Raw genomic sequence first — 15,894 nt, forward strand, 5'->3', positions numbered from 1 at the left:
GGTTCGGTATCAGATTTATACCTACCTGGTCTGTAGCCTCCTCCTCCTGCCCCACCAAGGAAGCCCTGGAGTAGGCCATACTTGGCTGCTTTGGCTGCAAAAAAAGTTAGTTAATCACAGGTGTTTTTGTGATCACTAATTATAATTTTTTAAACAGTGTTGGCAAGTCATTTTCTGAGCAGCTTTAATATGTTTTTCTAACCACACTGCACAGATGAGTAAACTTTCTGGAAATCTGTTGCTTGACCACAGCAGCCAAGAGCCCCAGGAAGCCTTGTGAGTGAGTTAGCATATGCTAACAGGTTGTCAAACAAGAAAAATGCTAACAGGTTGTATTTGTATTTATTATGGATCCCCATTAGCTGCTGCCAAAGCAGCAGCTACTCTTCCTGGGGTCCAGCAAAATTAAGGTGTTTATACAATTTTAAAAACATTACAATACATTCACAACACACTATGTGCCCTCAGGCCCCTACTCCACCACTACCACATATCTACAGTACTAAATCAATGTGTATGTATAGTGCATATATTATCGTGTGTGTGTGCATGTGTCTTTGCCAATGTTTGTGTTGCTTCACAGTCCCCGCTGGTCCATAATGTGTTTTTTGATCTGTTTTTTAAATCTGATTTTGCTGCTTGCATCAGTTACTTGATGTGGAATAGAGTTTCATGTAGTCATGGCTCTATGTATAACTGTATGCCTCCCATAGTCTGTGCTGGACTTGGGGACTGTGAAGAGACCTCTTGTGGCATTGTTTGTTGGGTAAGCATGGGTGTCTGAGCTGTGTGCCAGTAGTTTAGACAGACAGCTCGGTGCATTCAACATGTCATACATCTCATGAACAAAAGTAGTGAGGAAGTCAACTTCTCCTCAACTTTCAGCCAGGAGAGATTGACATGCATATTATTAATATTTGCTCTCTGTGTAAATCCAAGGGCCAGCCGTGCTGCCCTGTTCTGAGCCCATTGCAATTTTCCTAAGTCCTTTTTTGTGGCACCTGACCAAATGACTGAACAGTAGTCCAGGTGCGACAAAACTAGGGTCTGTAGGACCTGCCTTGTTGATAGTGTTGTTAAGAAGGTAGAGCATCACTTTATTATAGACAGACTTCTCCCCATCTTAGTTACTACTACTGCATCAATATGTTTTGGCCATGACAGTTTACAAACTAGGGTTACTCCAAGCAGTTTAGTCATCTCAACTTGCTCAATTTCTATATTATTTATTACAATATTTAATTGAGGTTTTGGGTTTAGTGAGTGTTTTGTTCCAAATACAATGCTTTTAGTTTTAGAAATATTTAGGGCTAACTTATTCCTTGCCACACACTCTGAAACTAACTGCAGCTCTTTGTTGAGTGTTGCAGTCATTTCAGTCGCTGTAGTAACTGACGTGTATAGTGTTGAGTCATCCTCATACATAGACACTCTGGCTTTACTCAAAGTCAGTGGCATGTTATTAGTAAAAATTGGAAAAAGCATGGGGCCTAAACAGCTACCCTGGGGAATTCCTGATTCTAACTGGATTATATTTGAGAGGCTTCCATTAAAGAACACCCTCTGTATTCTGTTAGACAAGTAACTCTATATCCACATTATAGCAGGGGGTGTAAAGCCATAACACATACGTTTTTCCAGCAGCAGACTATGATCAATAATGTCAAAAGCTGCAGTGAAGTCTAACAAGACAGCCCCCACAATCATTTTCTCATCAATTTCTCTCAGCCAATCATCAGTCATTTGTGTAAGTTCTGCACTTGTTGAGTGTCCTTCCCTATAAGCATGCTGAAATTCTGTTGTCAATTTGTTTACAGTGAAATAGCATTGTATCTAGTCAAACACAATTTTTTCCAGAAGTTTACTAAGGGTTGGTAACAGGCTGATTGGTCGGCTATTTGAGCCAATAAAGGGAGCTTTACTATTCTTGGGTAGCGGAAAAACTTTAGCTTCCCTCCAGGCCTGAGGGCACACGCACTCTAGTAGGCTTAAATTGAAGATGTGGCAAATAGGAGTGGCAATTTCATCTGCTATTATCCTCAGTAATTTTCCATCCAGATTGTCAGACCTCGGTGGGTTGTCATTGTTGATAGACACTATTTTTTTCACCTCTTCCACACGGACTTTACGGAATTCAAAAGTACAATTATTGTCTTTCATATTTTGGTCCGATATACTTGGATGTGTAGTATCAGCGTTTGTTGCTGGAATGTCATCCCTAAGTTTGCTTATCTTGCCAATGAAAAAGTAATTCAAGTAGTTTGTATTATCAGTGGGCTTTGTGATGAATGAGCCATCTGATCAATGAATGAATGAGCCGAGTTGGCTTTTTTCCAGAAAATGTATTTTAAGGTGCTCCAGAGCTTTTTACTATAATTTTTTATATAATTTATCTTTGTTTCATAGTTTAGTTTATTTTTATTTAGTTTAGTCACATGATTTCTTAATTTGCAGTATGTTTGCCAATCAGTTGGGCTGCCAGACTTAATTGCCACCTTTTGCCTCATACCTCTCAACCATACAATTTTTAAATTCCTCATCAATCCAAGGGGATTTAACCGTTTTTACAGTAATTTTGTTAATGGGTGTGTGCTTATTTGTAACTGGTATAAGTAGTTTATGCGTCAAGTGCAGCGTCTGGTTGTTCCTCATTACAAACCACAGACCAGCAAATTTTGTTTACATGATCAACATATGAATCACTACAAAACTTATTGTATGACCTCATATACACTATATTAGGCCCAGCCTTTGGAACTTTGGTTTTCCTAGATATGGCTATTATATTGTTATCACTACATCCTATGGATTTGGATACTGCTTTAAAGCAAATATTTGTAGCATTAGCAAAGATGTGATCAATACATGTTGATGATTTAATTCCTGTGCTGTTTGTAACTACCCCGGTAGGTTGACTGACAACTTGATCCAGGTTGTAGGCACTGGTTACAGTTTGAAGTTTTTTCCTGAGTGGGCAGCTTGATGATAGCCAGTCAATATTTAAATCACCCAGAATATATACTTCTCTGTTGATATCACATACATTATCAAGCATTTCACACATATTATCCAGACACTGACTGTTAGCACTTAGTGGTCTATAGCAGCTTCCCACAATAATTGGTTGGCTAGCCGCATATGCTAAATATAGAGGAGCTATTGATATTCACTTGTGCTGCGACTGCATAGGATGCCCTAAATCGATAGTGTTAATGAATAATTCTTAGCTATTACAAATGTAATGATTTGAACTGCAGGTCTCCTACAGTAGGGGTGCAGGGTGTACTCAGAGGTGTGATCAGTATGTGTGTAATATAATGTGAATAATACTTGATCTATGCACCATAAAGGGGCCTACATTGATGACTTGATGGCATGAGGGCATGATGACAAGTCATAACAACCAGTCATAATAATTTATGATACTGCATTAGCACAGATTATTGGCAATAGCACATCATTTGGCATTTGTAGATTTGCCATTGTAAATGCGTGAAAGGTTAAAATAGTTATATAAAAACACACCTCCCACCTATGTGAGCAAAAGGCTGACGACTATCTACTAAGTACCAGTCAAAGGTTTGGACATACCTACTCATTCAAGGGTTTTTTCTATTTTTTTTGACTATTTTCTACATTATACAATAATAGTGAAGACATCAAAACTAGGAAATAACACATATGGAATCCTGTAGTAACCAAAAAAGTGTTAAACAAATCAAAATATTTTAGTAGCCACCCTTTGCCTTGATGACAGCTTTGCACACTCTTGGCAATCTCTCAACCAGCTTCACCTGAAATTAGTGATGCACCTATATGACATTTTTGGCCGATACCGGTATCCGATATTGTCCTTGCCAAAGAAATCGATACCGATACCCAATATTTTACATTTTAGCGTCCTTTTAAGCATTCTAATACAGTTAAATAGTTAACACACACACACCCAGCACTCTAAGGCACTGCATCTCAGTGCAAGAGGCATCACTACAGTCCCTGGTTCGAATCCAGGCTGTATCACATCCGGCCGTGATTGGGAGTCCCATTGGGCGGCGCACAATTGACCCAACGTCATCCGGGTTTGGCCGGGGTAGGCCGTCAATGTAAATAAGAATTTAATCTTAATGGTGGTCGGACCCATCTATGTGAAGCTTGCCACAATAAGGATTAGCCACAATAGTGGACTGTGGTTAGCCTTCAAAATAAAAGTATGGCATAATTCTACTATTTGTATTCATTTGCAACACTGTCAATGACATACCTTTGAAGGCAAACCGCAAATTCCACTGTTGTGCCTAATCCTTATTGTGGCTAGCTTCACAACACATAACTAAGTCCGGTCGAGCCTCAATAGCCAGATGACACTAGCTGGTTGCTTATAACATTAGCTTTGGGCAACAGGGTTAAGTAGCTGGCTAGCTATTCATTTTCATGAACTGAAGTTCAATTTCAATAGGCGAACAACAAGTGGCAATCTAGCTAATACTTACTCACAAGGATTCCTAAATCATTGCGAAGAATAATGAAAATGACTGCAGTTTCTACTGGTCATTGTTTTCAGGCTGGTTGTATTGGTGCTAGCTAGGTACCAAGCTAAAGCTACCTACTCCAGAAGTTGCGGTCGAACAAATGATGCTTAATTATCAACGCGGTATTGTAAACACATCGTTCATGACCGGTATTTGCTTGTTTGCAGACTTTTTTGTATAGCTTTGACAGTGCTACTATATATTTTTTGACATGCAAAGACCCAAACGGCATTCCATAGTAGGTGTGTCTTGAAGATAATAGCAGTGACACTATTACTGTATAACTCCGGTAGAACAACATCGGAAAAATAGCGCACTTGGTAGTGTGTACCGGTGCTCGACCAGTCGGCGAAAGCCAACATCATCCACGACAGAGAACGGTTGAGTGTCAAGGGCAATGAATTCCATTATCTTGGCCTTAAAGGATTTCGCCTTTTGAGTCGTCTCGCTGAAATTTTCTTACTCTTTCAAATGACTGCTCGACTTGTTGACTGCTCGATCAACACAGCAGCCATTGTGGGCTAGGTTATGAATGCTGTGTTGCATGTGTAGCGCAACATTTTATGTGGCGTCATTACGGCACGTACCTACGTTATATAGGTATGCACATCAGCTTTGACATTGGTGTTGCACATCGGTGTTAAAGTAGACATCGGCCGATACCGATGTTGGCATTTTTAGCTAATATCGCCCAATTCCAACATTTTCACCGATATATTGTGCATCCCTACATGAAATGCTTTTCCAAAATTCTTGAAGGAGTTCCCACATATGCTCAGCACTTGTTGGCTGCTTTTATTTCAATTTGCGGTCCAACTCATCAAAAAAACATCTCAATTGGGTTGTCGGGTGATTATGGAGGCCAGGTCATCTGATGCATCCCTCCATCATTCTGCTTCTTGGTCAAATTCCCTTACACAGCCTGGAGGTGTGTTTTGGGTCATTGTCCAGTTGAAAAACAAATGATAGTCCCACTATGCGCAAACCAATTGGGATGGGGTATCACTGCAGAATGCTGTGGTAGCCCTGCTAGTTAAGTGTGCCTTGAATTCTAAATAAATCACAGACAGTGTCACCAGCAAAGCAACCCCACACCATCACACCTCCTCCTCCATGTTTCACGGTGGAAACCACACATGCAGAGATCATCCATTCACCTACTCTGCGTCTCACAAAGACACAGCGGTTGGAACCAAAATTCTCAAATTTGGACTCATCAGACCAAAGGACAGATTTCCACCAGTCTAATGTCCATTGATTGTGTTTTTTGGCCCAAGCAAGTCTCTTCTTATTATTGGTATCCTTTAATAGTGGTTTCTTTGCAGAAATTCGACCATGAAGGCCTGATTGACACAGTCTCCTCTGAACAGTTGATGTTGAGATGTGTCTGTTACTTGAAATCTGTGAACCATTTATTTGGGCTGCAATTTGAGGGGCAGTTAACTCTAATGAACTTGTCTTCTGCAGCAGAGGAAACTCTGGGTCTTCCTTTCCTGTGGCGGTCCTCTTGAGAGCCAATTTCATCATAGCGCTTGATGATTTTTGCGACTGCACTTAAAGAAAATGTTATTGAAATGTTCCGGATTGACTGACCATGTCTTAAAGTAATGATGGACTGTAATTTCTCTTTGCTGATTTCAGCTGTTCTTGCCATAATATGGACTTGGTCTTTTACCAAATAGGGCTATCTTCTGTATACCACCCCTACCTTGTCACAAAACAACTGATTGGCTCAAACACATTAAGGAGGAAAGAAATTTCGCGAAGTAACTTTTAACAAGGCACACCTGTTTATTGAAATGCATTCCGAGTGACTACCACATGAAGCTGGTTGAGAGAATGCCAAGAGTGTGCAAAGCTGTCATCGATGCAAAGGGTGGCTACTGTTAAGAATTTCAAATGTAAAATACATTTGGATTTATTCAACACTCTTTTGGTCACTAGATGATTCCATATATGTTATTTCATAGTTTTGATGTAGAAAAGAGTACAAATAAAGAAAAACCCTGGAATGAGTAAGTGTGTCCAAACTTTTGAGTAGGACTGTAGCTGAAAAAGTGGATTCTGATTAGACAAAAACAGTAATACCTTATTTACATAAGTATTCAAACCACTTGCACATACTTCCATTGTGACGCCATTTCCGGTCACAACTTGCAGACTTGTTTACGTGTTGCTGTGCGTTTTGTTGCCAACCTTACTTTGCTACCTGACAACTTTACGGTTTTTACTTTTTAATTACCGTTTATATTTTTGTTTTTTCACTCAACTTTTTATTTTTATTCAACTTTTTCACTCCGGACGCTTTACCTGGACGTGGTTCGTCAGGACCTCCAACAGCCGAAGCTAAGTAGCAACATTAACATGATGCCTTCTAATTGCAGTCGCTGTACTCATAATATACAGGAGAACGATTGCCTTACGGCGAGGATAGCTGTGCTACAAGCCCAGCTTCAGACGCAATCGTTAGGCAAGGGTAATTTCAGTGTAGGAAAGGATGAAACAGCGTCTGTGCCACCAGTAAGTACAGATAGTAACGTTAGTATAAATCCCCTCGCACGGTCCACGCAGCCGGACAACTTTCTCACAGTTTCTGGAGGGAAATGCTGTAGGAATGCTCAACCGGTGTCGCTCATTCAGCCAACCGGTTTTCCACATTAAGCAGCGAGTCTGAGGCCGAGCCTTCTCTGGTCTCTACTCCTCCCGTTACGGGGTCTGAGGCGCCGAAGCTTCCCACCATTAGCTCTGATAAAGTGAAAACTCTAGTCATTGGCGACTCCATTACCCGCAGTATTAGACTTAAAACGAATCATCCAGCGATCATACACTGTTTACCAGGGGGCAGGGCTACCGACGTTAAGGCTAATCTGAAGATGGTGCTGGCTAAAGCTAAAACTGGCGAGTGTAGAGAGTATAGAGATATTGTTATCCACGTCGGCACCAACGATGTTAGGATGAAACAGTCAGAGATCACCATGCGCAACATAGCTTCAGCGTGTAAATCAGCTAGAAAGATGTGTCGGCATCGAGTAATTGTCTTTGGCCCCCTCCCAGTTAGGGGGAGTGATGAGCTCTACAGCAGAGTCTCACAACTCAATCGCTGGTTGAAAACTGTTTTCTGCCCCTCCCAAAAGATAGAATTTGTAGATAATTGGCCCTCTTTCTGGGACTCACCCACAAACAGGACCAAGCCTGACCTGCTGAGGAGTGACGGACTCCATCCTAGCTGGAGGGGTGCTCTCATCTTGTCTACCAACATAGACAGGGCTCTAGCTCCACAATGAAATAGGGTGCAGGTCAGGCGCTACACCAAACTGGAAGTCTTCCGACTAGCTTGGAAAGACAGTACCGTGCAGTATCGAAGAGCCCTTACTGCTGCTCGATCATCCTATTTTTCCAACTTAATTGAGGAAAATAAGAACAATCCGAAATTCCTTTTTGATACTGTCGCAAAGCTAACTAAAAAGCAGCATTCCCCAAGAGAGGATGGCTTTCACTTTAGCAGTGATAAATTCATGAACTTCTTTGAGGAAAAGATCATGATTATTAGAAAGCAAATTACGGACTCCTCTTTAAATCTGCGTATTCCTTCAAAGCTCAGTTGTCCTGAGTCTGCACAACTCTGCCAGGACCTAGGATCAAGAGAGACGCTCAAGTGTTTTAGTACTATATCTCTTGACACAATGATGAAAATAATCATGGCCTCTAAACCATCAACCTGCATACTGGACTCTATTCCAACTAAACTACCGAAAGAGCTGCTTCCTGTGCTTGGCCCTCCTATGTTGAACATAATAAACGGCTCTCTATCCAGCGGATGTGTACCAAACTCACTAAAAGTGGCAGTAATAAAGCCTCTCTTGAAAAAGCCAAACCTTGACCCAGAAAATCTAAAAAACTATCGGCCTATATCGAATCTTCCATTCCTCTCAAAAATTTTAGAAAAGGCTGTTGCGCAGGTTCTGTTCCATAAGGTTCCGTTTTGGGACAACTATTGTTTTCACTATATATTTTACCTCTTGGGGATGTCATTCGAAAACATAATGTTAACTTTCACTGCTATGCAGATGACACACAGCTGTACATTTCAATGAAACATGGTGAAGCCACAAAATTGCCCTCGCTAGAAGCATGTGTTTCAGACATAAGGAAGTGGATGGCTGCAAACTTTCTACTTTTAAACTCGGACAAAACAGAGATGCTCTTTCTAGGTCCCAAGAATCAAAGAGATCTTCTGTTGAATCTGACAATTAATTTTAATGGTTGTACAGTCGTCTCAACTAAAACTGTGAACGAGGCGGTCTTCTGGTCAGACTCCGGAGACGGGCACATCGTGCACCACTCCCTAGCATTCTTCTCGCCAATGTCCAGTCTCTTGACAACAAGGTTGATGAAATCCGAGCAAGGGTAGCATTCCAGAGGGACATCAGAGACTGTAACGTTCTTTTCTTCACGGAAACATGGCTCACTGGAGAGACGCTATCGGAAGCGGTGCAGCCAGCGGGTTTCTCCACGCATCGCGCCGACAGAAACAGACATCTTTCTGGTAAGAAGAGGGGCGGGGGCGTATGCCTTATGGCTAACGAGACATGGTGTGATGAAAGAAACATACAGGAACTCAAATCCTTCTGTTCACCTGATTTAGAATTCCTCACAATCAAATGTAGACCGCATTATCTACCAAGAGAATTCTCTTCGATTACAATCACAGCCGTATATATCCCCCCCAAGCAGACACATCGATGGCTCTGAACGAACTTTATTTGACTCTTTGCAAACTGGAATCCATTTTTCCGGAGGTTGCATTCATTGTAGCTGGGGATTTTAACAAGGCTAATCTGAAAACAAGACTCCCTAAATTTTATCAGCATATCGATTGCGCAACCAGGGGTGGAAAAACCTTGGATCATTGTTACTCTAACTTCCGCGACGCATATAAGGCCCTGCCCCGCCCTCCTTTTGGAAAAGCTGACCACGACTCCATTTTGTTGATCCCTGCCTACAGACAGAAACTAAAACAAGAGGCTCCCACGCTGAGGTCTGTCCAACGCTGGTCCGACCAAGCTGACTCCACACTCCAAGACTGCTTCCATCACGTGGACTGGGACATGTTTCGTATTGCGTCAGATAACAATATTGACGAATACGCTGATTCGGTGTGCGAGTTCATTAGAACGTGCGTTGAAGATGTTGTTCCCATAGCAACGATTAAAACATTCCCTAACCAGAAACCGTGGATTGATGGCAGCATTCGCGTGAAACTGAAAGCGCGAACCACTGCTTTTAATCAGGGCAAGGTGACTGGTAACATGACCGAAAACAAACAGTGCAGCTATTCCCTGCGCAAGGCTATCAAACAAGCTAAGCGTCAGTACAGAGACAAAGTAGAATCTCAATTCAACGGCTCAGACACAAGAGGCATGTGGCAGGGTCTACAGTCAATCACGGACTACAAGAAGAAATCCAGCCCAGTCACGGACCAGGATGTCCTGCTCCCAGGCAGACTAAATAACTTTTTTGCCCGCTTTGAGGACAATACAGTGCCACTGACACGGCCTGCAACGAAAACATGCGGACTCTCCTTCACTGCAGCCGAGGTGAGTAAGACATTTAAACGTGTTAACCCTCGCAAGGCTGCAGACCCAGACGGCATCCCCAGCCGCACCCTCAGAGCATGCGCAGACCAGCTGGCCGGTGTGTTTACGGACATATTCAATCAATCCCTATACCAGTCTGCTGTTCCCACATGCTTCAAGAGGGCCACCATTGTTCCTGTTCCCAAGAAAGCTAAGGTAACTGAGCTAAACGACTACCGCCCCGTAGCACTCACTTCCGTCATCATGAAGTGCTTTGAGAGACTAGTCAAGGACCATATCACCTCCACCCTACCCGACACCCTAGACCCACTCCAATTTGCTTACCGCCCAAATAGGTCCACAGACGATGCAATCTCAACCACACTGCACACTGCCCTAACCCATCTGGACAAGAGGAATACCTATGTGAGAATGCTGTTCATCGACTACAGCTCGGCATTCAACACCATAGTACCCTCCAAGCTCGTCATCAAGCTCGAGACCCTGGGTCTCGACCCCGCCCTGTGCAACTGGGTACTGGACTTCCTGACGGGCCGCCCCCAGGTGGTGAGGGTAGGCAACAACATCTCCACCCCTCTGATCCTCAACACTGGGGCCCCACAAGGGTGCGTTCTAAGCCCTCTCCTGTACTCCCTGTTCACCCACGACTGCGTGGCCACGCACGCCTCCAACTCAATCATCAAGTTTGCTGACGACACAACAGTGGTAGGCTTGATTACCAACAACGACGAGACGGCCTACAGGGAGGAGGTGAGGGCCCTCGGAGTGTGGTGTCAGGAAAATAACCTCACACTCAACGTCAACAAAACTAAGGAGATGATTGTGGACTTCAGGAAACAGCAGAGGGAACACCCCCCTATCCACATCGATGGAACAGTAGTGGAGAGGGTAGCAAGTTTTAAGTTCCTCGGCATACACATCACAGACAAACTGAATTGGTCCACTCACACAGACAGCATCGTGAAGAAGGCGCAGCAGCGCCTCTTCAACCTCAGGAGGCTGAAGAAATTCGGTTTGTCACCAAAAGCACTCACAAACTTCTACAGATGCACAATCGAGAGCATCCTGGCGGGCTGTATCACCGCCTGGTACGGCAACTGCTCCGCCCACAACCGTAAGGCTCTCCAGAGGGTAGTGAGGTCTGCACAACGCATCACCGGGGGCAAACTACCTGCCCTCCAGGACACCTACACCACCCGATGTTACAGGAAGGCCATAAAGATCATCAAGGACATCAACCACCCGAGCCACTGTCGGTTCACCCCGCTATCATCCAGAAGGCGAGGTCAGTACAGGTGCATCAAAGCTGGGACCGAGAGACTGAAAAACAGCTTCTATCTCAAGGCCATCAGACTGTTAAACAGCCACCACTAACATTGAGTGGCTGCTGCCAACACACTGACACTGACACAACTCCAGCCACTTTAATAATGGGAATTGATGGGAAATGATGTAAATATATCACTAGCCACTTTAAACAATGCTACCTTATATAATGTTACTTACGCTACATTATTAATCTCATATGCATACGTATATACTGTACTCTATATCATCGACTGCATCCTTATGTAATACAGGTATCACTAGCCACTTTAACTATGCCACTTTGTTTACATACTCACCTCATGTATATACTGTACTCGATACCATCTACTGTATCCTGCCTATGCTGCTCTGTACCATCACTCATTCATATATCCTTATGTACATATTCTTTATCCCCTTACACTGTGTATAAGACAGTAGTTTTGGAATTGTTAGTTAGATTACTTGTTGGTTATTACTGCATTGTCGGAACTAGAAGCACAAGCATTTCGCTACACTCGCATTAACATCTGCTAACCATGTGTATGTGACAAATACAATTTGATTTGATGATTTGATTTGTCACTTCTAGGTTAGACTACTGCAATGCTCTACTTTCCGGCTACCCGGATAAAGCACTAAATAAACTTCAGTTAGTGCCAAATACGGCTGCTAGAATCCTGACTAGAACCAAAAAACATTGATCATATTACTCCAGTGCTAGCCTCCCTACACTGGCTTCCTGTCAAGGCAAGGGCTGACTTCAAGGTTTTACTGCTAACCCACAAAGCATTACATGGGCTTGCTCCTACCTATCTCTCTGATTTGGTCCTGCCGTACATACCTACACGTACGCTACGGTCACAAGACGCAGGCCTCCTAATTGTCCCTAGAATTTCTAAGCAAACAGCTGGAGGCAGGGCTTTCTCCTATAGAGCTCCATTTTTATGGAATGGTCTGCCTACCCATGTGAGAGACGCAAACTCGGTCTCAACCTTTAAGTCTTTACTGAAGACTCATTTCTTCAGTGGGTCATATGATTGAGTGTAGTCTGGCCCAGGAGTGTGAAGGTGAACGGAAAGGCTCTGGAGCAACGAACCGCCCTTGCTGTCTCTGCCTTCCCCTCTTTCCACTGGGATTCTCTGCCTCAAACCCTATTACAGGGGCTTAGTCACTGGCTTACTAGGGCTCTTTCATACCGTCCCTAGGAGGGGTGCGTCACTTGAGTGGGTTGAGTCACTAATGTGATCTTCCTGTCTGGGTTGGTGCCCCCCCTTGGGTTGTGCCGTGGTGGAAAACTTTGCTGGCTGTACTCGGCCTTGTCTCCGGATGGTAAGTTGGTGGTTGAAGATATCCCTCTAGTGGTGTGGGGGCTGTGCTTTGGCAAAGTGGGTGGGGTTAAATCCTTCCTGTTTGGCCCTGTCCGGGGGTGTCCTCGGATGGGGCCACAGTGTCTCCTGACCCCTCCTGTCTCAGCCTCCAGTATTTATACTGCAGTAGTTTATGTGTCGGGGGGCTAGCTTTGTTATATCTGGAGTACTTCTCCTGTCCTATCCGGTGTCCTGTGTGAATTTAAGTATGCTCTCTCTAATTCTCTTTCTTTCTCTCTCTCGGAGGACCTGATTCCTAGGACCATGCCTCAGGACTACCTGACATGATGACTCCTTGCTGTCCCCAGTCCACCTGGCTGTGCTGCTGCTCCAGTTTCAACTGTTCTGCCTGTGATTATTATTATTTGACCATGCTGGTCATTTATGAACATTTGAACATCTTGGCCATCTTCTGTTATAATCTCCACCCGGCACAGCCAGAAGAGGACTGGCCACCCCACATAGCCTGGTTCCTCTCTAGGTTTCTTCCTAGGTTTTGGCCTTTCTAGGGAGTTTTTCCTAGCCACCGTGCTTCTACACCTGCATTGCTTGCTGTTTGGAGTTTTAGGCTGGGTTTCTGTACAGCACTTTGAGATATCAGCTGATGTACGAAGGGCTATATAAATAAATTTGTTTTGATTTGACTTGCTATGAGACTCAAAATTGAGCTCAGGTGCATCCTGTTTCCATTGATCATCCTTGAGATGTTTCTACAACTTGATTGGAGTTCACCTGTTGTAAATTCAATTGATTGGACATGATTTGGAAAGGGACAGAACTGTCTGTTTAAGGTCCCACAGTTGACAGTGCATGTCAGAGCAAAAACTAAGTGGAGGTCGAAGGAATAGTCTGTAGAGCTCCGAAAAAGGATTGTGTCGAGGCACAGATCTGGGGAAGGGTTTCTGCAGCATTGATGGTCCCCAAGAACACAGTGCCCTTCATCATTCTTAAATGGAAGAAGTTTGGAACCACCAAGACTCTTCCTAGAGCTGATCAATCGGGGGAGGTGGTTAGGGGTCACCAAGAACCCGATGGTTACTCTGACAGAGCTTTAGAGTTCCTCTGTGGATATATGAGAACCTTCCAGAAGGACAACCATCTCTGCAGCACTCCACCAATCAGGCCTTTATGGTAGAGTGACCAAACGGATGCCACTCCTCAGTAAAAGGCACATGACAGTCTGCTTGGAGTTTGCCAAAAAGGCACCTAAAGGACTCTGTGTTACGGTGCGTGAATGAGGACCCAAAAGCGAATTAACTTAAACAGAGCTTCTTTAATTACCAAACATAGGTAGGCTCAGACGGACCGGCAGATTCCGACAGGACAAGACAAGGTTACAGCAAACATGACGACAGTCTGGTTCAGGCATGAAACACAACAAACAAGAATCCGACAAGGACAGGAACAAAAACAGAGAGAGATATAGGGGACTAATCAGAGGGAAAAGGGGAACAGGTGGGAGAAGGGGTGACGAGGTAGTCAAGAGGAGACAAGGAACAGCTGGGGGAAAGCGGGGGAGAAAAGGTAACCTAACAACGACCAGCAGAGGGAGACAGGGTGAAGGGAAAGGACAGAGACAAGACACAACATGACAGTACATGACAGTACCCCCCCACTCACCGAGCGCCTCCTGGCGCACTCGAGGAGGAAACCTGGCGGCAACGGAGGAAATCCTCGATCAGCGCACGGTCCAGCACGTCCCGAGAGGGAACCCAACTCCTCTCCTCAGGACCGTACCCCTCCCAATCTACGAGGTACTGGTGACCACGGCCCCGAGGACGCATGTCCAAAATTCTACGGACCCTGTAGATGGGTGCGCCCTCGACAAGGATGGGGGGGGGGGGGGAAGACGAGCGGGGGCGCGAAGGACGGGCTTGATGCAGGAGACATGGAAGACCGGGTGGACGCGACGAAGGTATCGCGGAAGAAGAAGTCGAACTGCGACAGGATTAATGACCCGAGAAATACGGAACGGACCAATGAACCGCGGGGTCAACTTGCGAGAAGCCGTCTTAAGGGGAAGGTTCTGAGTGGAGAGCCAAACTCTCTGACCGCGACAATATCTAGGACTCTTAGTTCTACGCTTATTAGCAGCCCTCACAGTCTGCGTCCTATAACGGCAAAGTGCAGACCTGACCCTCTTCCAGGTGCGCTCGCAACGTTGGACAAAAGCCTGAGCGGAGGGGACGCTGGACTCGGCGAACTGAGATGAGAAACAAGTGTTGGGTCCATTCTTGGTCGGATTCTTCTGTTACGGTGCGTGAATGAGGACCCAAAAGCGAATTAACTTAAACAGAGCTTCTTTAATTACCAAACATAGGTAGGCTCAGACGGACCGGCAGATTCCGACAGGACAAGACAAGGTTACAGCAAACATGACGACAGTCTGGTTCAGGCATGAAACACAACAAACAAGAATCCGACAAGGACAGGAACAAAAACAGAGAGAGATATAGGGGACTAATCAGAGGGAAAAGGGGAACAGGTGGGAGAAGGGGTGACGAGGTAGTCAAGAGGAGACAAGGAACAGCTGGGGGAAAGCGGGGGAGAAAAGGTAACCTAACAACGACCAGCAGAGGGAGACAGGGTGAAGGGAAAGGACAGAGACAAGACACAACATGACAGTACATGACAGTACCCCCCCACTCACCGAGCGCCTCCTGGCGCACTCGAGGAGGAAACCTGGCGGCAACGGAGGAAATCCTCGATCAGCGCACGGTCCAGCACGTCCCGAGAGGGAACCCAACTCCTCTCCTCAGGACCGTACCCCTCCCAATCTACGAGGTACTGGTGACCACGGCCCCGAGGACGCATGTCCAAAATTCTACGGACCCTGTAGATGGGTGCGCCCTCGACAAGGATGGGGGGGGGGGGGGAAGACGAGCGGGGGCGCGAAGGACGGGCTTGATGCAGGAGACATGGAAGACCGGGTGGACGCGACGAAGGTATCGCGGAAGAAGAAGTCGAACTGCGACAGGATTAATGACCCGAGAAATACGGAACGGACCAATGAACCGCGGGGTCAACTTGCGAGAAGCCGTCTTAAGGGGAAGGTTCTGAGTGGAGAGCCAAACTCTCTGACCGCGACAA

At 45.0% G+C, this 15,894-nt stretch overlaps 1 protein-coding gene across 37 annotated transcripts in view; it reads right to left on the reverse strand.

Annotated features, from left to right (window-relative positions):
• Nucleotides 1-15,894, reverse strand: part of LOC110507708 (elastin) — a 118,147-nt gene that overhangs the window by 1,928 nt on the left and 100,325 nt on the right. For all 37 annotated transcript variants that reach the window (XM_036965341.1, XM_036965358.1, XM_036965357.1 and 34 more), the window contains one exon: nucleotides 26-94. In XM_036965341.1, the coding sequence (XP_036821236.1) occupies nucleotides 26-94 (69 nt within the window). The remainder of the gene's footprint in view (nucleotides 1-25; nucleotides 95-15,894) is intronic.

The sequence above is a fragment of the Oncorhynchus mykiss genome, chromosome 27 (genome assembly GCF_013265735.2).
Source record: "Oncorhynchus mykiss isolate Arlee chromosome 27, USDA_OmykA_1.1, whole genome shotgun sequence".
Taxonomy (NCBI): Eukaryota; Metazoa; Chordata; class Actinopteri; order Salmoniformes; family Salmonidae; genus Oncorhynchus; species Oncorhynchus mykiss.